At 36.4% G+C, this 23,321-nt stretch overlaps 1 protein-coding gene across 1 annotated transcript in view; it reads right to left on the bottom strand.

Moving 5' to 3' along the window:
- LOC102827589 (60S ribosomal protein L17-like) overlaps positions 1 to 22,626 on the bottom strand; it is a gene marked incomplete at its 3' end in the record, with an annotated part of 49,799 nt that extends 27,173 nt beyond the window's left edge. The window contains exon 1 of the mRNA XM_006837672.1: positions 22,602 to 22,626. Within this exon, the coding sequence (XP_006837735.1) occupies positions 22,602 to 22,626 (25 nt within the window). The remainder of the gene's footprint in view (positions 1 to 22,601) is intronic.
- Positions 22,627 to 23,321: the final 695 nt, after the last annotated feature.

Below are 23,321 nucleotides of genomic sequence, written 5' to 3'. Positions count from 1 at the left end.
ATGGCACCTGACAACAACAACAACAATCATGTGATCCCCAGCATTGTTTCTATCACTAAGGCCCTATTTTCCAATTGATCCCACCTGTTTGTTTATGTTTCACATCCTAATCATCAGCAACTATCAATGCATCTTGATTGTCTGTTTGATCACTCTCAGACTGAAGAATTTGGTAGAATTCTTAAATTTCATCCTTATTGGCTTTAATAGTTGATGCATAAATTTAAATAATAGTGGTATTAACTGATCTTCCTTGTGGGCATATGGATATTATCCTATCACAAACAGCATTGTACTTCAAGACAGATCTTGAAATACTTTTCTTGATGATGAATGTGACAACAATATGCTTTAATTTGTCATTCTCAGCATAGTAATTCATATGATTGCCTGATTCAAAACCTTTCCATCTCAGTTCACTAATGCTGAGGACATCATTGTTTATGCATTCCATGTTAGTTTTTATGACTTCCAATTTTCCTAGATTCATGCTTCATATAGCCCATGTACTGATTTTTAATGGATATTTGCAACAGTTTCTTCTCACTTTGAGACAATGAAGAGAACAGCAAATGAAGGTCCTGAAAGCTTAGCTCCATCCACATCAGTAAAGTCTACTCTACTTTGAGGAGGCAACTCTTGATCAATTGCATTTTGAGTGCCTTTAACCTGAGTGGTTCATCTTCTGATATCTTATCAGGCAATGTTCCACTGCTATAAATAACATTGTCAGTGTTTAACAACAACAGCCTTTCAGAAGTGATCTGCATCTTCTTCTTTCTATTCTATGTTAGTCTGGGAATCTGTCTGCTGAAACCTATCTACTATGGTTGACCCTGCTGATATTTAAAATACTAGTAGCATAGCTTCCAGCATCATAGCAATGCACAAGGCACCACAGTTTGACAAATTGACAGATGCTGTTGTTGCTGTTGTTAAGTGCTGTTGAGTAGAAGCCAACTCATAGTGATCCTGCTGTAGGGTTTCTAAGAAGTCAATGATGGGTTTGAACCACTGACCTTGCTGCTGCCAAGCAGTATTTTTCCTACAGTGTCACTGCAAGACTCCTTATAGACGTTGAATTGGCTGTCTCTTTATGATTTACACATAAGTTTTTATGTATTTAAATGTCATTTATATATTTATATGAAGGGGAGGTGTTTATATAGTTTGGATATTAAATCTATGTAGGTCCATGACTCTCAAATATTTTCTCTCACTTTAATTTCTTGATAAAATCCTTTGATGCACAAAAATGTTTCATTTTTATGAAGTCTAACTGAGGAGATCTGGTAGAGTAGGTTTCAAGTTGGGCTGCTAACCTCAAGGTCAGCAGTTTGAAACTACCAGCCATTCCACAGGAGAAAGATGAGGCTTTCTGCTCCCGTAAAGATTCACAGCCTCGGAAACCCTGTGTAGGGAATGTATGAGTTGGAACCGACTCCACCACACACTACCACCACCAATTTATCTATTTTTTTTCTCTTTTTGCTCATACTTTTTGTGTCATATCTAAGAATTCATAGTCAAACTCAAGATCTTAAAGAGTTACTCCTTTGTTTTCTCCTAAGAGTTTTATGGTTGAAGACTCTAATACAGAAAGTAAACCAGAAATCAGTAGATACATAATATAAAGAATTAAGCATCAGTTCTCTTATTCACAGTTGAGGCCTTATGTAAACATATTGTTGTTAAATGCTGTCTAGTTGGCTCCAACTACTAGAGAACATGTATAGGGTTTCTGTGAGTCCTGGTGTGGCATTGTGGGTTAATGCGCCAGACTGCAAAGCTGTTTGAAGTGCAAGGTCGGCGGTTCAAGCTTACCAGCTGCTCCTTAGAAACCCTATACAGGGTCGCTATGAGTCGGAACCAACTTGACGGCACTTCACAACAACATAGAGTTTCTGAGGAGTGGCTGGTGGGTTTGAACCACCGACTTCACAGTTCAAACTGAACTTGCATTCCAGTGCTTATCCTAGAGTCAAACCAGGGCTTCATGTATACATATTATTTAAATGGAAATGATACTTTAAAGCAAAAGGATTTAAAACACAGAAATAAAAACAAGACAAGTTGATTTTAATTATCTTTCATAATTTTAAAGTCCTTGTGATATAAATCATTTTTCATTATCTATTTCAAAAATATGAAATTGAGCAATTATAGCTATGTACTGTTTTGTTAAAATAGACCGTCAACAGTTATTTAGCAAAGCTTTTCAGAAAAGACTGGAGACGGGGCTGTTTTCTTCCCAGTAGTAAATAAAGACCTTCAATCAACAACAAGAAAGCCCCAGCTATTAGGCCAACCTCAAGAAGCGGCCAGTGGCTCAAGTTAGGTACTTTCCAAATGTATACTGCCATCTTGGACTTGCTTCTCAGTAGACAGAATTCCTAGAGCAGCTTTAAAAGCTTTTTACTTTTTATTTTGCCAAAGCCTCTTTAAACATCGCCTATGCTCACTGAGGCTTTTTTAAACAAATCGGAGCTTTTTATATCTCTAAAGCAGCTGTGCAGACTTTTTATTTTCACAACGGGGATAAAAGATGGAGGCTGCAAAGAGTGGCTTATGGGATTTTTTGTACTTACAGATAAAATGTCTTAATAAGCGTATCCATGTAAACAAAATAATGAGGAATAGTGAAATCTTTGAAAACCCATTGTCTCCACCACAGTTATTGGACTCTGTCTATTGCTTTGGAAAACAAAAATGAAAATAAATAACAGTAATTCTCTAAAATCTCACAATTTAGAAAATGATTCCTGTGTTACTAATCAAGGTACTAGGTATAGTTTTAATTGATCATGTAGATATATAATTCCAGAAAATTTCCTAATGTTCTCAGTCTACTCTGAGGTGTGAAATAGTAATATAAAAAATTTGAAAAATTATAGTATATCTAATACTTCTGGGTTTCAGTCTCTCCATAAATGACCTGAACATATATTTCTAAGAAAAAACATTTTGGTTTTGCTGGGCATTTAACTGTATGTCTAGCAGTTATACAGCTTACCTGGGAAATTTTTCCAATATATTTACATAATGATCTTAGTATTTTTATCCCCCATGATCTTTATTCTGAAATCAGCATCAGAATCTTGAAAGGAGAAATAATAACCCGTATCATTTTACTGACACCGCTGTGTCTATCATTTAGCCAATATCAATGCGCTCCAGAACATTTGACCATTAGATGTTATGCTCTTGATGGGAATTTAAAATGTGTCATGCCATGACATGTATGTTTGGGAAGAATAAATACTTGAATTGGTATAAAAACATATGGTATTCCTTTTGAGGAGTCCTGGTGTGGTGCAATAAGATAAGAACTGGGCTGATAATCATAAGATGGGCGGTTCAAACCTACCAGCTGTTCCTTGAAAATGTTATACAGGGTCATTATGAGTCGGAACTGACTCCAAGGCACTTAGCAACAACAATTCTAAATGGTTTTCAATGATTATATCGTGATTATATTTCAATTCATTTAAAAGCTTCATGTGTGCTTTAGATTTTTTCCAGAGATAAAGCAATATTAGCTTGTTTTGTCAAATCTAGTTGTATAGAAGTGAATGCCCTCTGTTTAACTGACATCTGATGGGTTCTCATGAGCATTTGTCAAATCAATGACTGGATGAACGCATGAATGGATGGATGGACGGTAGACAGACGGAAGGACGGATGGATGGATGGCTAAATGAATGGATGGCTAAATGAATGGATAGCTGAATAAAAATATATCTATACAAATAGGACTATAACTAACAAGGACTGACTAGAACATTATATTAGCTATTCTACTTCTTGAGCTTTCTTAATTTATCCAGTCTAGTGACTTCCATGGATTATGTACTAAATAGGACTTATTGTTTTTATTGAGGTAACATGGTTAACATTCTCTAACCCTCTTTTTCACTGACTCTCCACTTTACTAAGCATGATATCCTTCTGCAGGGACTGGTTCCTCCTGATAACAACATGAAGAATGAGAGACGAAATTTCACCATCCTAACTTCTAAGAATCATTCTGGCTGTATTTCTTCCAAGACAGATTTGTTTGTTCTTCTGGAAGTCCATGGTACTTTCAGTATTCTTCACCAACACCATAATTCAAATGCATCAGTTCTTCCACCGTCTTCCTTATTCATTGCCCAACTTTGCCATTCATGAAACAATTGAAAATATCATGGATTGGTCAGGCCCACATTTTTCCTCAACTGATATATTTGCTTTTTGACTTTTTAAAGAGGTCTTTTGTAGAAGTTTTGGCTAATGCAATATGTCATTTGATTTCTTGACTGCTGCTTCCATGAGTTGACTATGGATCCAAACAAAATGAAGTCTTCACAATTTATTTTTTTCTTTGCTTATCAGTATGTTATTTATTTGTCCAGTTATGAGAGTTTTCTTTTTTTTTTTACATTGAGTTGCAATCCATACTGAAGGCTGTGGTCTTTGATCTTCATCAGCAAGTAATTCAAGTCCTTTTGACTTTCTGCAAGCAAGGCTATGTCATCTGCATATCATAGCATGTTAACGAGCTTTCCTGCAATCCTGATACCACCTTGTTCTTCATATAGTACAGCTTCTCAGATTATTTGCTCTGAATACAAATTGAATAAGTATGATGAAAAGCTACAACCCTGGCACACAACTTTCCTGATTTAAAATAATTTAATATCCCCTTTTGTGTTAAAACAACTTCCTGTTGGTCTATGTGCAGGTTCCTCATGAGAACAAATAAGTATTCTGGTCCACACCGTTGAATACATTTGCATAGTCAATGAAGCACAAGTTAGCACAAGTAAAATCCATCTGATGTCATAAATTATATCCTTAGTTCCACATTCTCCTCTGAATCCAGCTTGAATTGGGGAGGCAGTTCCCTTTCAATTTACTGCTGCAACCAATTTTTTATTATCTTTAACAACATCTTATTTGCAGGTGATATTAATGATATTGTACAACAAGTCTTGTATACTGTCAAGTCACTTTTCTTTGGATATTTTTCCAATTGGTTGACCAGGTAGCTGTTTTTCAAATTTCTTGACAGACACAAGTGAGTATGTCCAGCATTACAGTAGTTTGTTGAAACATATCAGGTTGTGTTACATCAATTTCCGGAGCCTTGCTCTGTGCCAATGCCTTTGATGCAGGTTGGACTTACTATTTCCCTAGCATCAGTTCTTCATCATATGGTAACTTTGAAATGATTGCCCATTGACCAATTCTCTTTGGTACAGTAACTCTATTCTTTCCATATTCTTTTGATGCTTCTTATGTCATTCAATATTTTGTCCATTTGTTGGTGTTGTTGTTAAGTGCTATCAATCTGTTTCGTAGTAGCCCTGTATAGGGTTTCTGAGCAGCTGCTGGTGGGTTTGAACTGTGGTTAGGAGTCCAGGGCTTTCCTAAAGAGCCACACCAGGACTCCATTTTGCCCATAGAATCCTTCAGTTTTGCAACATAAGGCTTGAGTTTTTTCTTCAGTTCTTTCAGCTTGAGGAATGCTGAGTATTCTGCCTTTTTGGTTTTCTAATCCCAGGCCTTTGTACATTTCATTGTAATACTTGACTGTATCTTTTTGAGATGTCTTTTGACATTTTATGTTTAGCTCTTTTACTTCATCATTTCTTCCATTTTCTTTGGCTACTCTACATTCAAAGGAGCTCTGGTAGCATAGTGGTTATGAACTGCTAAACTAAAGGTCAGCAGCTGGAAAATACCAATTGTTCAGTGGGAGAAAGTAGTTCTGCTCCTGTAAAGATTTACAGCCTCAGAAAGTCTATACAGGGTCGCTGTAAGTCAGAACCAACTCCACAGCACACCACCACACCACCACCACTTTACATTCAGGAGCAAATCTCAGAATTTCTTCTCACATTCACTTTGGTCTTTTGTTTTTTTCTTGTGTTTTAATGACCTTTTGCATTCTTCATGAATGATGTTCCTAATGTCATTCCACAACTCTTTTGGTCTTTGGACATTAGTGTCTTATGCACCAGACCTGTTCTTGAAATAATCTCTAAATTCAAATGTGATATACTCAAGGCCATATTTTGGCTCTGTGGACACGTCTTAATTTTTGTCAGTGTCAGTCTGAACTTGTTGAATACGAGCAGTTGATGGTCTCTTCCATAGTCAACCCCAGGCCCTGTCTTGGGATATTGAGTTTTCCCACAAATACAGTCAATTTGATTGCTGTATATTCCTCAGGTGAGGTCCACATGTATAGTCACCATTTATGTTGTTGAAAAATTGTATTTGCAATGAATAAGTCAATGATCTTGCTTAATTCTAACATGTGATCTCCAACATTGTTTTCCAACTACCTAGATCCCACCACTTTGGTCCCACCTTTCACATTACATTCACCATTAATTATCAATGCATCTTGATTATCTGTTCGATCAATTTCAAACTCAAGAAATTCATAGAATTCTCAAATTTATTCATCACTGTCTTTAATGTCTGCTGTGTAAATTTGAATAAAAGTGGTGTCAACTGCTCTTCCTATCACAGATAGCATCAGACTTCAGGATAGGTATTGAAATCCTCTTCTTGAAGATGAATGTGACACCATTCCTCTTCAATTTGTTATTACTAGCATAGTAAATCATAAGTTGTCTGATTCAAAGTGACAAATACCTGTCCATTTCAGTTCACTAATACTTACAATATTGATCTTTATGCATTCATTTCATTTGTTAACGACTTCCAATTTTTCTAGATTCATAGTTCATATACACCAAATTGAAGAATTCTACCACCTTCTTCAGTCTGAAATTGATCAAACATGCAATCAAGATGTATTGATAATTACTGGTGATTGTAATGTAAAGATTAGAAACAGAGAGGAAGGATTAGTAATTGGAAAATATGGCCTTGGTGATAGAAACTATGCTGGAGATCACATGATAGAAGTCTGTAAGATCAATGACTTCATTGTAAATGCCTTCTTAAAACAATTTAAAAGATGACTATACACATGGACCTCACCAGATAGAATACACAGAAAACAAATTGACTACATCTGTGGAACAAGACAGTGGAAAAGCTCCATATCATCAACCAAAACAAGGCCTGGGCAGACTGGAACAGACAATCATTGCTCATATCCAAATTCAGGCTGAAGCTGAAGAAAATGAAAACAAGTCCATAGGAGTCAAAATAGGACCGTAAATATACCCAATCTGAATTTAGAGATCATCTGGAAAACAGAGTTGATGCATTAGACACTAAAGACAGAAAACCAGAAGAGTTCTGGAATGACATCAAGAACATCATACAGGAAGGAATAAAAAGATTATTAAGAAGACAAGAAAGAAATAAAAGACCAAACTGCATGTCAGAAGAGACTGAAATATGCTCTCCAGAGTACAGATGCTAAAGCAAATGAAGAAGTGAGGAGGTAAAAGAGCTGAACAAAAAATTTCAAAAGTCAGCTTGAAAAAACAGAGTCAAATGTTATAACGAAATGTGCAAAGACCTGAAGTTAGAAAACCAAAAGGGAAGAACATGCACAGCATTTCTCAAGTTGGGGGAACTGAAAAAAATTTTCAAAATTCAACTTGCGGTATTGAAGGATTCTATGGGCAAAACATCTAATGCTGAAAACATCAAATGATGATGGAAGGAATACACAGAGTCACTGTACCAAAAAGAAATAAATGGTTGATGTTCAGTTATTTCAAGAGATCACATATGACCAAGGGCCAATGATCCTGGAAGGAAGAATTCTAAGGTGCATTGAAGTAATTGTCAAAGAACAAGGCACTGGGAATAGATGCAATACAAATTGAAATCTTTCAACAAATTCATGCGCCACTGGACGTACTCGCTCATCTATGCCAAGAAATTTGGAGGATAACTACCTGGCCAACTGACTGGAAGAGATCTGTATTTGTGCCCATTCCAAAGTGAGGTGACCCAACAGAATGCATAAATCATTGGACAGTATCAATAATATCCCACACAAGCAAAATTTGCTAAAGATCATTATAAAATGGCTATAATCATACATTGACAAAGAATTCCTGGAGGTTCAAGCTGGATTCAGAAGATGGATGTGGATTGAGGGCTATCATTGCTGACATCAGAGAAATCTTGGCTGAAAGCAAAGAATACCAGAAAGATGTTTACCTATGCTTCATTGACTAAGCAAAGGTTTTTGATTGTGTGGATCATGACAAGCTATGGATAGCATTGTGAAGTATGAGTATTCTGGGACACTTAATTGTGCTCATAAGGAACCTGTACATAGACCAAGAAGCAGTTCAAACAGAACAAGGCAACACCGAATGGTTCAAAATTAGCAAAGGTGTGCATCAGAGTTGTATTCTTTCAACATATTTATTCAATCTGTATGCTGTGAAGACAATCTGAGAAGATGGATTGTATAAAGAAAAACGTGGCATCAGGATTGAAGAAAGACTCATTAACAACCTGCTATATGCAGGTGCTACAACCTTGCTTGCTGAAAGGATTTAAAATACTTGGTGATGAAGATCAAAGTCCACAGCCTTAGGTATAGTTTGCACCTCAATGTAAAGAAAACAAAAATTCTCACCACTGGACCAATAGACAACATCCATATAAATGGGAAAAATATTGAATTTATCAAAGACTTCATTTTGCTTGGATCAACCATCAACACTCATAAAAGCAGCAATCAACAAATCAAACAATGTATTGCACTGGACAAATCATCTGCACAAGCAGATTTAAACTGATACATAAATGTATGTGTGCAGCAGTGTTTTTCTCCCTCATTTTGCATTGTGCCCAATCAGCAAATGAAGGTCCAGAAATCCTTGCTCCATTTGTGTTATTAACGTAAGGTCTACTTTGAGGAGGCAGCTCTTTCCCAATCATATTTTGAGTATATTCCAATCTGAGGGTCTCATTTTATAGCACTGTATCAAACAATGTTTCAATGCTCTTCAAATGGTTTTCAGTTCTAACCATTCATAAGTGGTTGTCTCTCCTAGTTCAGTGTCTATTTTAGACTAGACACTCTGCTGAAATCTATCCTCCATAAGTAACTTTAAATTTTAAAAATATTGGTTTCATCATTTTCAGCATCATAGCAACAGACAAGTCACCACAATACAACAGACTGACACATGAGAGGTAGAACAATTGTAAAACTTCTGCTTAATTATGAAAACATTTCTGCCTTGAGCATTGTGCTCTTTTAAGAATTCCCTATGTGGGATCAATTTGATAACAGCAATTTGAGAGAGATTAGATAGAAAACTTAGAGTGCAGTGAGTTTTTACTAATGTGGGGAAGCAGTTTAGAAGAAGAGATTGATGATATTTGCACAACTTGAAGAACATAAACAATCTCACATAATTGTACACATAGAAATTGTTTAATTGGTATATATTTTGCTTTGTATTTTCTTAGCAACAACAATTGAAAGCAAATGTAAAGTACAAGATTGCTGATTCCTCTGAGATTCTGATGGATAATGAAGACTTCTGAAGAGAGCATTAATTCTATCAGTCACTAACTTCAGCACAAAGGTCATGTAACTCAGCATGGGTGCTGGTACTGGACTGTCTGGATTCAAAATCCACTGATACCACTTATTAGCTTTGTTTCCAGGTACAGGTAACCTCTCTGTGCCTCAGTTTTCTCACAGGTACAATACAGATAAAAGTAGGAAAATGAAATGAGAACATGCAAGTAAATTCCAGAGATTAAGAAGGGCTCACTAAATGTTAGTGATTGTTCTCATTATGAAGCATGCAGATTATTTTTCTGGAGAAGATGCAGAATTTAAAAATCATATCTATTTTACTGTGTTACTTGTGCTAAAATTGATTTATGCTCTTTCTAGATTTAATGTGCATTATAATTTTATATTTCATTTTTGTTTTAGTACTATTATTTGCACAACTGTAAGGATGAGGGTGAAAGAAATATATGTATTGCAGTACATCACTTCTATTCCTAATGCAGAGTCCTGGTATGGTAATACAGGATAAGCACTAGACTGCTAACTACAAGGTCAGAGATTCATTCAAACCCACCAGTCACTCCTCAGCAACCCTATACAGGCTTTGAACTGTATAGTTCCAACTGAGTTGGAACTGACTCGGTGACATATAACAACAACATACCTAGTACTGGTGGTGGTGTGCCATGGAGTCAGTTCCAACTCATAGGAATCCTGTATAGGGTTTCCGAGGCTGTAAATCTTTACAGGAACAGAAAGCCTCATCTTTCTCCCACAGAGAAACTGCTGAGTTTGAGATTAGCAGCCCAACTCATAAACACTACACTACCAGAGCTCCTTAACAACATAACCAGAGCAATACATTTTAGAATATGTTTTGTATATACATTTTTTCCTACCATGATGACCACAAGTTAACATAGATACCTTTTGGTTTGTTCTTTTTACCCTCCTGTCACTTTGCTCCCATTTTTAATATATCCCTTCCCATAGGGCAGTGTTTCATTCTGCTGTGCATCAGATCACTATGGGTTGGTACTGACTCGATGGCACCTACTAACAACAATAGGCTCTTAGAACCCTCGTAATATTTTTGTTGTTGTTGTTAGTTGCTGCTGAGTTGATTTTGACTCATGAACTTTTATGTTCCATCTAGAATTGCTCCATAAGGTTTTCAAGGGTTTCTATACCACTGTGGAAGCATAGCATTTCTGGCAATGCTATACGTCCAAACTTTCAGCTAACAGTTGAGCACTTAACACCATTTGCATCACTCAGAAACATTTGTGTAATATTATTTCAGTATAAGTCATTGTGATCAAAACTATTTTTTCACTAGAATATTAAAAGTGTGCCACACTTTTAATATTCTAGTGTTTGCATTGTAATAAAGACTTTCCTGATGTAAGCATGCTTAATATGTTGAATAAGTCTCAGAGCTTTTTGTCATTGTAGCTGTAGAGTGAATCATAGTAGTTGGAGGCAAGTATACATTTCACAAAAGGGAAGAGAAGTGAGTCTGAAAACGATGACCTGGTAAGTCGAATACCAATAGCAAAATAATTAAAGAGGTCCAACAAAATGAAATTTGTCAGAATCTGGAGGGTGATGGAATCACAAGCAATAGCAGCATGGTTTTATAAAGAGCAAATCACGCCCTACAAAATCAATAGCTCTTTTCAACAGAATGACAAAATGAGAGGATGAAGGGAATCAGGTAAATGTTGCCTATTTGCACTATCACAATGCATTTAAAATAGTGCCTTCAAATTTAAAATTCTACAGTAGATAAAACTGATTCAGCTATGAATGCATTCTATAAAGGCCTGGGGGGAAAAAAAGTATAAAATGTCATAGATAATGACAATGCTGGCCGTTGTGGGATGCCAGAGTTAATAAATCTCATTCACTACATTACCTAGACTGATGCAAGAGAAAAGGTATGTTGGAACTGTGTATGATATACTGAGAGAATAACACAATTTCAAAAATACAATTTGGGAGGCTTAAAATACAATGGGTAATCTACAAGAATCCTATGTGAGATCACAGTAACAACAATGTCTTGACAAAAATAGCTAAAGGAAAAGACCTCATGACTGAGCAGCATCAAGAAATCATAGTTGTGTTCTCTTTCCACTTTCTCTAACTGCCTTCTTCGCTGACTCATTTAGCTGTCTGAAATTCAATCTCAGCCCCAAATTCAAGACTGAATATGTTATGACAGGGACCTGGTCAGATGCCATGATGGCACAGTAGTTAAGTGCTTGCCTGCTAACCAAAAGGTTGGTCATTTGAACCCACCAGCACCTCTGCAGGAGAAAGATGTGGCAGTTTGGTTCCATAAAGAATAGTCTTAGGAACACTATGGAGCAGTTGTACTCTGTCCTACAGGGTCATTATGAGTCAAAATGATCTCTCTGGCTGTGGGTTTTGCATGAGGACCTTGTCATAACCACTGGATAGCTTGGTTCTTTGATCTATATTTGATGTGACAGGCTTATAAGTTTACCAACACCACTTCAACTTTGGCACTTCATGTTCTTAAATAAGGAGTTCAGGTGACTTAGTGGTTACGTGCTCAACTTGTAACTAAAGTCTTGATGGTTCCAACCACCAATTACTCCTCAGAAGAAAGATTTGAAAATCTGCTTTCATAAGATTTACGGCAGTTTTAGTCTGTTCTATCGGGTCACTATGAGTCAGAATCAATTCAATGGCAGTGGGGTTGGTGCCAAACAAAGTCACTGGGTGGTGCCAATGGCTAACAAGCTTGTCTACTAACTGGAAAATTAATAGCTTGAGTCCACCCAGAAGCACCTGGAAGAAAGGCCTGAGGTTTTATTTCCAAAAAATCTCAGACACTGAAAACCCTATGGAGCACATTTCTGCTCTTACACACGTGAGTCACCATGAATCATGACCAGCTGGTTTACTGGTGGTTTTTAGTTACAAATTTGATTGCAGCTCTAGTTCAGAGATGTTCTCCTGGCTCACAGGCTGATCCAGGAGAGAGCTGAGTAAATAAATAACGGTAGTACAATAAAATATGAGCAATAATCTAAGTGTGTAGAAGTTCTAAGGCATCTCAAATAGAGGAAAAGAGATTGTCAAAAGAAATTGAGGAAACATTGAACTGGACCTTGCAGCCAGGTATAGAAGGGATAGGAATTGGGTGCATGACACATAAAGGAACAACAGACATGAAACTCTTCCATAAGATACATTAAGAAAAATAATGACTTTTCATTCAAGCTCAAAATGCTGCTATCGAGAGTAGATGGAATGACCCACATAACGCATTTCCAAAAACATGATATAAGTCTAAAATATTTTAAATTAAACCATAGGAGTCCTGATGGAGCAATGGTAAATGCTCAACTGCTACTCAAAGGCTGGCAGTTAAAACACATTCTAGGGGGTACTGCTACTCTGTTACAGGGTCTTTATGATTCAAAATCAATTCAGCAACACAATTGTATTGCATGTAGCTAAAACTTATATGAAATAAAATTATCTAGGGTATTCACTGGACTTGTTAACCCTATACAGGGTCACTATGTGTTGGAACCTACTCAAGGGCACTTAACAACAAAAACAGTAGGTAAAAACTAGATGATGCACATTGTGATGCTTAAACCAAACTACCTAACATGGAAGCATTAGCATTGTTGAGCTTTAACAACGTTGCTAACCTGCTTTTAAATCAGGAAGAGAGTAGGAAAATGCCACATGCAGAGTGCAGCCTAAGTTTTGTTATGGGTACACATACTCCAAAACAGAGCGTGACTCATGCGTGGGATAGGAACCCTCCTACAGATCAGCATGTCTTCACAGGCAGCAGCTGCCACTATCCTCCACAATAGCACTCACTGTGAAGGAAGGGAGTAGGGGAATCAATGTTCCCATCACCCAACCTACAAAACTGAAACTCCTTAGACTTCTTTCCTGTGTGCTAGTGATTTCATAGTAATTTTTCATGTTCCTTCAGCTCAAGCATGGCAAAGATTGTGAGGTTGGCAGAGGAATGGGCAGTGTTTCATTCTGTTGTGCATAGGGTCTCTACAAGTCAGTACCCACTCAATGACACTAACAACAACAAGATTCCTCTTTAAATTTCTTTTCATGCTGGCACCAATAAATTCACTTTTACTTGGACAATTACAGAGGCTCTTTACTTGGGGTCTTCCACTGGGCCATCTGACCTTTTTCTGTCCATCAGTTCACCCTCCATACCAACACCAGGATTGTTCTATAACAATACTGATTTCATCCTGTTGTGCTTTTGTTCAAAATTCATTGGTAACTCCTCAATGATTACACTGATGTTGGCAGTGTGCCGTGGAGGCTGTTCTGACTCATAGTGACCCTGCATAGGGGTTCAGAGGCTGTAAATCTTTATGGGAGCAGAAAACCTCATCTTTATCCTGCAGAACAGCTGGTAATTCCAAACTGGTAACATTGATGTTAGCAGTCCAACTCATAACCACTATGCTACCAGAGCTCCTTAATGATGACATTAGAGATTCTCCAATATCATCTTCGTGAAAAACCATGTTATCTATATGTTTATATTCTAATTCCAGGATGCTTTTAATGTTCTGCATCAGTAGTGATAGGATTCTGGAATCTTCCTTTGTTAAACTTCTGAGGCAAGTGGTTTGTAAAGCAATGACCTATAGTTTAAGTCTAAACTCTTTAAATTGATATCATTTTTATAGCATTGTTATTGTTGTTAAGTGCCATCGAATCAGTTCTGACCCATAGTGACCCTATATAGGGTTTCTGAGAAGTGGATGGTGAGCTTGAACCACCAACCTTGTGGTACAAACTGACTTTGCAGTCCGGCACATTACCCCACTGTGCCACATCAGGACTAATACAACTACATTAGTGATTCTCGTATACCATCTTCATGAAAAACCATATAGACATATGTTTAAATGCTAATTCCAGGATGCTTTTTCCATTCTGCATCAGTAGTGGTGAGTTTCTGGATTCTTTGTTTGTAAACACTTCTGAAGCAAGTGGTTTGAAAAACAATGAACTACAGTTTAAGTCCAGATTTTTAAGTTGATATCACTTTAATTACTAAGTGTTTTGAGGACAGCCCAGTTACAAAAGACCAACTCTTCTTCTGTCTATAATTACACTTTAAATATCTTGTCTTTTTCAGAGTCATTTAGACATATTCACTTTATTTAAAGCATGATTACTGAAAACAAGAATATGGCATACAGTTCATATATGCATATTATATATTATCTACCTATATCTATGTTCATGGACTCCTGGTATGGTATTGTAGAATCAGCACTTGACTGTGAACCACAGGCTGACAGTTTAAACCTACCTGTTGCTCCTCAGAAACTCTATACAGGGTCGCTATGAGTTGGAACCTACTCGACAGCACTTAACAACAACATCCATGTCTATATCTAAATATATTTATATAATGACATATTGGCATCCTGGTGTGGTGCTGAGGGTTAATGTGAGGTACTGCAAAGTCACTTTGACCTGTAAGGTAACAGTTAAAGCTCACCAGTTGTTCCTTGGAAATCCTATACAGACTCGCTATGGGTAGGACCCAACTCTATGGAACTTCACAACAAACAACAACAATGACATATTGGAACCTAGGTGTGGCACTATAGGATAAGCACTGGACTGATAATGACAAGATCAGTGGTTCAAACTCACCAGCTGCTCTTTATTGTGTTGCTATGAATCAACAGAAATAACAACATATGATATATTACCCTGGAAAGTTTTTCTAAAAAGATCTCTTTAATTTTTAAAATGCAAAGATAAATCACTTTGATGATAAAGGTTCACTTAATCCAAGCATGATCTTTTCAGTGGTATAATATGCATGCAAATACTGTAGAAAGAAAAAAAAAGAAAAGATAGAAGAATTGATCCCATTGAATTGTGATGTTGATAATGAATATTGAATACACCATAGACTGCCAAAACAATGAAAAAATTAGTCTTAGAAGAAATAGAACTGGAATTCTCCTTAGAAGTGAGGACAATAAAACTTCAGCTCTCTTACTTTGGCATGTAATCAAGAAAGAGCAATCCATAGAAAAGAACATCGTGGTTGGTAGAGGATCAATGAAAGTGAGGGAGGACCTCAGTGAGACAGATTGACACAATCACCACAAACATACCAACTATGAGGAAGATGGCACAGTACCAGGCAGCAAGTTGTTTTGTTATGCATAAGGTCACTATGAATCCGAGCCAACTCAATGGCAACTAAGAAAAACAATATATATCAACACATAATACAAACAATAAAAACAATACACAACCTGAGTTGCCTTTTTGGTACCAAGAGACTTCTAACTGGTACAGGGATATCTGTTGAAACCATTCTTGGTTAAAAATAAACTAAACTCTGTGTGTTGTTGCTGTTGTTAAGTGCTGTCTAGTCAGTTCCATCTCATAGCAGCCATGTATAAGGTTTGCTGGAATGGTGATGCAGGATAATGTGCTGGACTGCAAGGTCAGTTTGAGCTGCAAAGTTGGCAGTTGAAACCCACCAGTCACTCCTCAGAAACCCTATACAGGGCTGCTATGAGTCAGAATTGACTTGACAGCACTTAACAACAACAACAACATAGGGTTTCCAAGGAATAGCTAGCTGGTGTCTTTGAACTATAGGCCTTGTGGCTGGCAATTCAGGACAGCCATGTTCAAAAGAATCCTGATTAATGGTCCTAGAACATAAGTTTCCAAAAAACTTTTCTTGTTCCCCCAAAATAACTTTATGGAACACCAACTGTATAAAAAAAAACCCAGCAGGAGTGTCTTCCTGAGGAGAGTTAAATCATGAGATAGTAACTATTTCTTTCCTCCATGGGATGAGGTTCCACACATATAACCTAATCCTCTCTTCATGATACCCTACCCAACTTCCTGTAAACTAGAGACTGGTACCTGCTTTATGTGAGAGTGGAGAAGTGATCAAACAGGTGGGAAGCCAAATGGGACCAGAAAATAGTTGGGAGAACAATAGCAATATGGAAAGAACTATTACATATTTTACATAGGAATAAGTTACATTCCCACACCTAGGTTGACATGAGTAAAAAGGATGACACTTAGATAATTGGGACCTAAGTTAACTTTCCAGTCACAAACTGGGGTGAGGAAAGCCTGGAAACAAGAATTTGTAAAGTAGATAGTCTGTGGATATAAATATAGAACTGTGGATATAAAGGAAGGAAAAGACTATCTCTCAATAGGGTTCCTGGGCCAAGGAACAGAACAGTGGGAGGACTGTAAGAACCATCATCTTAAGGATGGCAGCCCCAAATGAACCATTAATTTGACAGTAGGACAATACAAGAGTGGACACGTTTATTCCTCCAGCCACCAATAGTGCCTGAAATTAAAAGAAGTTGTTACTGTCTCCCAGGACAGCAATTTTTAACACTTTTGAATTAGCTTTCTCTACAATTTTATGGAGCTTCTAGTCTGCTTTCGGCAAAATTATAAACAATCAAGTTGATTCAAGTCATCACAACCCCATTTAATTTAGAGTAGAAGGGTGTTCCATAGGCTTTCATGGTTATTAACTTTCAGATGCAAATTGCCAGATCTTTTGTCTTAGGTGTCTCTGTGTGGCTTTGAACCACTAACTGATCATTTAGTAGTCCAGAACTTAACAATTTAAGCCAACCAGAATTCTTTCTCTTGGGAGAGAGGACATCAAATTAGAGAGCTGATATCTAAAATTGGTCGATTGAAATCAGAAGTCTTGAAGAACTACAGGATCTAATGTTAATCAAAATGTGTGAAGATACAGTTTATTGATAACCTTAAGCCTGAAACATGAACATCTGTTTATGAAGGTATTTTGTTTTTTAAAAAAGGAGTATAAGTATGAGATAAAATAAAAGTACAACTAATATCATCCCAGTCCATATTAATTATTCTTCCCACTTTGAATAATTATAAGGATAGAATTTTTTAAAATTTAAATTAAGACTTTAATTCTAGTGCCTCCCAAAAATTGGTTTAAAAATTGGTTAGAAGATGTAACCATTGTAAGCCTTAGTTATACATCTATGAAATAAGAGTGGTAATTCTTGCAGTACCTATCAGCATTGGGATATTAAAGTCAATAATACATGCCATATTAGCATCCATAATACTGTAAAATTTTCCAAATTCACTATTCAACTCTTAATTCCATAGATATCATAAATGAGAAATTTATAAAACATCGAATATTATTTTATTCATTAAATTTTTTGCCAAGTTGATCTTTCACAATATTTTAGGGCATTAGTTTAACACTTAAGGGTAAAAGTTATTTTTCCAAATGAGGGAATTAGACTTTGTGATTTCCAAATTTCCCTTCAGCCCTAAAATTTTGAGATTCTCTCTTTTCCCTAGCATACCTTTGATTGGAACTGTTAATCAAAAGTGCAAACAGTGTCATTTGAGTTTTCTACTATAATAATGAGCAATGAAATAATCAAATGAGGATCGAAATCTAGAAAGGGGAGAAGTATGAAGGAAAAGCTACTAAGAGAAACTACAAACTGAAAAATAAATGAGAGACACAACCATTAGTCAACTTTCAATTCTACGTATTTAATACAGTATTCTTTCACATACTATTAAATTGCCTAAAACGGACAAAACCTTTGGGAATGATTACATTTGAAGCTAAAGTCTTCATGAATAACAAGACAGGAGGAGATTGTCACCTCCTGATTCAGATATTATATGAAAGAATCACCAGTCTGAGATAAAATATTTGAAGAACTTTATGTTGCCTGCTGTGAATTTGAACTCTCTAGAAATAGCTTCAGGGAGTCAGTTTCTTGGCAACTTGAAGCTGTGGCATAAGACATTCTTCACTTTTTACTCATCAAGCAAGTCAGGCTGAAGTATTGCTGGAACAAATCATAACAACAGAGTCTCATTCAGTAACTGTGATGTTCCATTTTCTGCAAGCTTGTATGCTCCATAATCCATGGAGAAGTATTCGGTTACAGACAACTAGTATTGCAAGGATTGTGATTTTGTTCACATACACAAACTTAGTAGGCCTGTAACACAAATATCATTATTAAATAATTTGTAAAGGAAGTATGGCATTGTAGAGATTGCTAATGTCATCAGGCAGGAAACAAGGCCAAAGACGGAGGTTTCATCAGATACCTGTTCACTTCTCTCATTGAGGCTAAAGTAACTACGAATCATTTTAATTAATCTGCCATAAAATGCCACAGTCTAAATGAGTTCAAAGGATTTCAATTCAATCTATAGCACATCAACAAATATCTTCATGAGCCTGTGCCAACACTGCAGCCTTAAATCTGATAGACATGCAGATAAGATGACAGGTGTATATATAAAAGAATATAGTAGAGTAAAAACCAATTACAGCAAAGTCGTTTTTCTTCTGTAAGAAAAAAAAATTATTATAAAATGAAAAATTAGTACAACAAAAGGGGCTCTGATTTCTCTAATGATGGAAGTATCTACATACTTTCTTGATGAAATGAATTTCACTCTGGATGAATTACAAATAAATTGTCAGTTTGCCATGATTATTATAGTTGTACTAAAAATCACACCACCTGCACTGACAGATATATTCACTACTTCATGTCCCAAACAATCAGATGTAATTAATGGGGCAGTTATAATTAATCTGATGTTTTCATATCTAAGATTAAATATGCAGATGGGGACAAAAGTCTAGGGTACATCTGGTTCCAAATAAGAGCCTGACAAAAGCTCTTTTACTTGATTTATTACTTAAATATTTGACATAGTACAGCGATCTAGTATGTAATTTTGCAGGTGAACATCATCACCCAGCTAATCCTACTGTGAATATCTTTATATTTCAGATCCATAGTACTCTTTCTGCCCTCATCAGATGGTTTTTGGTGGCAGCTGAACACTTAAGCACAGCAAAGATGTATTATTAGACAAAATCTGGCTTATTATTCAATTATCAATGGCTGGCTGAACCCTCAAAGTATAATAAGTATGACTTTGATAAGTATGCAAAAGTCCTCAAAATGTTCTAAAACAGTAATATCATGAAACGAAGCTTTGGGGGATGTTTTCTGTATTTGCAAATATATATTCTTCTTTCTCACTCAATAGAGCTAAGACCACATTGTGCAAAAATGGACTTTAGGCTGCTGAGATTTCAGAATTGTTCATTTGTTATGCTTGTTGTTATTATTGTTAGGTGTCTTAGAGTCGGTTCCAACTCACAGCAACCCTGTATAGGGTTTCCAAGGAGCTGCTGGTGAGTTTGGACCACTGACCTTGTAGTTCAAACTGAACCTGTGGTCCAGTGTTTACCCAGTAGTGCTATACTATGACTCCTTTATTATGGTTAGGAAAAAATAAATAAAAATGTAACAAGGAAGGAAAATATCTTGTTATTTTTTATTTCATTTAAACAAAATAAAGTGCTAAATAACATATCTGTACCTTGTATTTAACTCAGTGATATGATTTACTATTCTTACTATAAGCTGAACATTATTTATATGACCATGGGGAATTTCCTTTGCTTTTCCAACTTTAAGTTATGGTGACAGTGATATTGATATTTTATAACATTTTATCATTGAATGATTCAGAGAGATGAGAAAACTTCCTGGCACAAAGTAAATATTTTTTTTAGGTTTATTTCTAATTTCAGTACTTTCTTTTTTTTTTTTTTTTCTTTCTGTTTTCCATCCTCCAGAACTTTTCACCTTTTTTCTTTACTGACAATAAAGTTTGCAGAAGGACATTGTCTGGATCTTATGGGTAAATCCAAGACTCGTCCCTGGTTATGATTAGTTCCATAAAATGCTCTTCACTAGCTTTAATGTTAACCTAAAAAACTGATGGAAAGATCAGTTCTTTGATCTAGCTAATCTTTGTGCAATGCTTTTGGCTTCCATCAAGGTCAAAGCTTGTTGATACCAAGATGTTTGGTTAAAACTGAAAATGCAAAAACATGATATCCCACCTGCAATAGCTATCACATCAAATGTATGTCCACCACAGTCTCTTCATTCATCATGGTTGATGGTCTTTCTTCTCTTGGTTCATCTTTTAAATCTGTTGGACCTTCCTTACAATGCTTCATTCATATGAAAACTGCTTTATATGGGGAAAAGCTTCAATGATTTGGAAAGATGTCCACTTGAGTACTTTTAAAAATTTGAAATTAGGCCTGAACTCATAATTATTTTATTTCCATGGCAAAAGTTTCCTTTTTTTGAAGACATCCTAATGAGACTTCATTATTGTTGTTGTTAAGTGCAGTCTAGTCAGTTTCGATTCATAGTGACCCTGTATAGGGTTTCTGAGAAGCAGCTGGTGAGTTTGAATCTTCTGGTTTCAACTGACCTTGCAGTACAGTGCTTTATCCCACAGCACCATACTGGGACTAAGACAAGTGTATTACTGAGAGAAGTTGTCTGTAGCCATTCACTAATTGCAGACACATCTTATTTGGAATAAACTTACACACGTATGAACTTGAATTATAATAACAATACTTTTTGACTTAACCTCGGATTATTTAAATTCTTTAGTCTTCCTCTCTCTGAGCCTTGCTTTCATCCTCAAGTAAAATTAATACATGCGTTGGCTATCTAATTGGGTTGTTTGAGCATCAAAGGACACAATATGTGTCAAAATACACTGTAAACTATAATTTTGTTGTTGTTGTTAAGTGCTGTCGAGTCAGTTCTGACCTATAATGACCCCGTTTATAGGGTTTCTGAAGAGCAGTTGGTAAGCTTGAACCATCGACCTTGCAGTTCAAATGGTTTTGCAGTCTGGTACATTAACCCACAGCTCCAGCACCACACCAGGACTCCGTAAACTATAATACTTTATGCATATTGTTATTGCTGTTACATGCCATTAAGCAGGTTCTGATTCATAATGAGCCTTTATAGGGTTTCTGAGAATTGGTGGCTGGGTTAGCATTCCAGTGCTTCTCCTATTGAACCACACCAGGACGCCATATGCATATGGGAAAAATCTATAAATCCTTGTTGAAAAGAAAGGTATTGGTAGTTTAGAAATATTTATTAGGCTTAATTCACTTAACAATAAAATATTGCTGGTGACTGAAAATTCCTCTTTTGTGCACAGAGATTGGTAGTTAGAATTGGATTGATATAGCGGAAGTAGTTAGGAAAAAGCTCCTATCGGATGGTAGGAGTGCTGTGATAGGCAAAAGAACTTTGAAAAATGTTTGAAATATAAACAAGTAGATATTCTTTGGGGAATAATAAAGAGATTTTCTTTGCTAAAGCAGAATGTTGGTACTTGGAAATAATAGGAGATAAATCTGACTAACTAGGCAGGTTACAGTATAGAGGATTATGAATGTTAATCCAAGTCTCAACTTGTCATATTGTTGAGTTCAGTTGGTTCTGACTCATAGAGACACAGCAGAACAAAACACTGTCTAGTCCTGTGCCATCTTCACAATTGTTGTTACACTTGAGACTGTTATTGTTACCACTAGGTCAATCCATCTCATTGGAGGTCTTCCAGTTTTACCCTGATACTCCACTTTACCAACAATAATGTCTTTCCCCAAGGTATAGAGACATATATTTGAAATTTTAACTGATAACACCCTTCAATTTTATAGAAAATTTCAGTTTTCCAAACCATTTTATAAATAATATGTATTGTAGTATCATGAATTATCTAATATCTATTCTAGCCAGTCTATAACTCCTACCAAAGAATGTTTTGCCCTTCTGGGTCTGGAAAAGAGAAGGTAGGAGAAGATATTAATATGATGACATGATTCACTGTGAATTTTAGCAAAGATAATTGTAATTGTCAAAACTTGAAACCTTAGCATGGGTATAAAATGAACTATCTCAGAAGTAGGAGGAAGAATCTTACTACCATCAAAGAAGAGCCAGGAGTGGAGAACTTCCTTTGGACCCCCAAATTCCTGCACATTGAACCTTCTAGATCCAGGGACAGAAGCTGCGACAAGAACCAAGAGTCATAGCATGAAAAAGAGCAGTGGGATTCTTAACCAATAGAACAAATAAAGCTGACTGAGTTTAGGGAGGAGACTTGCTTGCAGAGTGGGGTGCCTGCAGACACTTACTTAGGGGGATTTTCAGAATCACCATCTTAGAGCTGAGTGGCTGCAAGATGAGACATATGATAGAGTGATGTGGCCTGTGGACTTTTGTCAGCAGTTATAAAAGGGCATGTTGCTGTGATTCTGGAAGCTGTACCACTGGTATTTTAGATATCTGCAGGGTCACTACCCATGCAGGACAGGCTTCATCTGAGCTTCCAGACAAAGACAACTAGGAAGGAGGAGAGACTGATTGCTTTCAAACATTTAGTCACTGAAAACTTTACAAACTGCAATGGGACACTGTCAGATAGCACCAGTAAATATTGAATATTGCAACCTGATGAAGAACACCAGAATATTGTTAGATATAGTACCAGAAAATCAGCCCCAAAAGTTGGAAGACACTCAAAATACAACAGGGTAGCAGCTATCTCCTCAAAGTAGAGTTGACTGTGGTGATGAGAATGGAGTAACACCTTCAGGACCTTCATTTGCTGATGAGGCACAACTCAAAATAAAGAGAAATAGTTGTAAGTAACTAATAATTGGAACATGGAATATACGAAGAATTAATCTAGGAAAATTGGAAGTTGTCAAAAATTAACAGAACGCATAAACCTACTTTAATATCATAGGCATTAGTGACCTGAAATGGACTGATATTGGCCATTATGAATCTGACAATCATATGAGAATGCCAAACTGAAGAGTAATGGCATTGGATTCATCCTCAAACAGAAC

This window comes from Chrysochloris asiatica, unplaced genomic scaffold (assembly GCF_000296735.1).
Source record: "Chrysochloris asiatica unplaced genomic scaffold, ChrAsi1.0 scaffold00022, whole genome shotgun sequence".
Taxonomy (NCBI): Eukaryota; Metazoa; Chordata; class Mammalia; order Afrosoricida; family Chrysochloridae; genus Chrysochloris; species Chrysochloris asiatica.
Note: the sequence above shows the minus strand (reverse complement) of the source record. Positions and strands in the feature narration are given on the sequence as shown.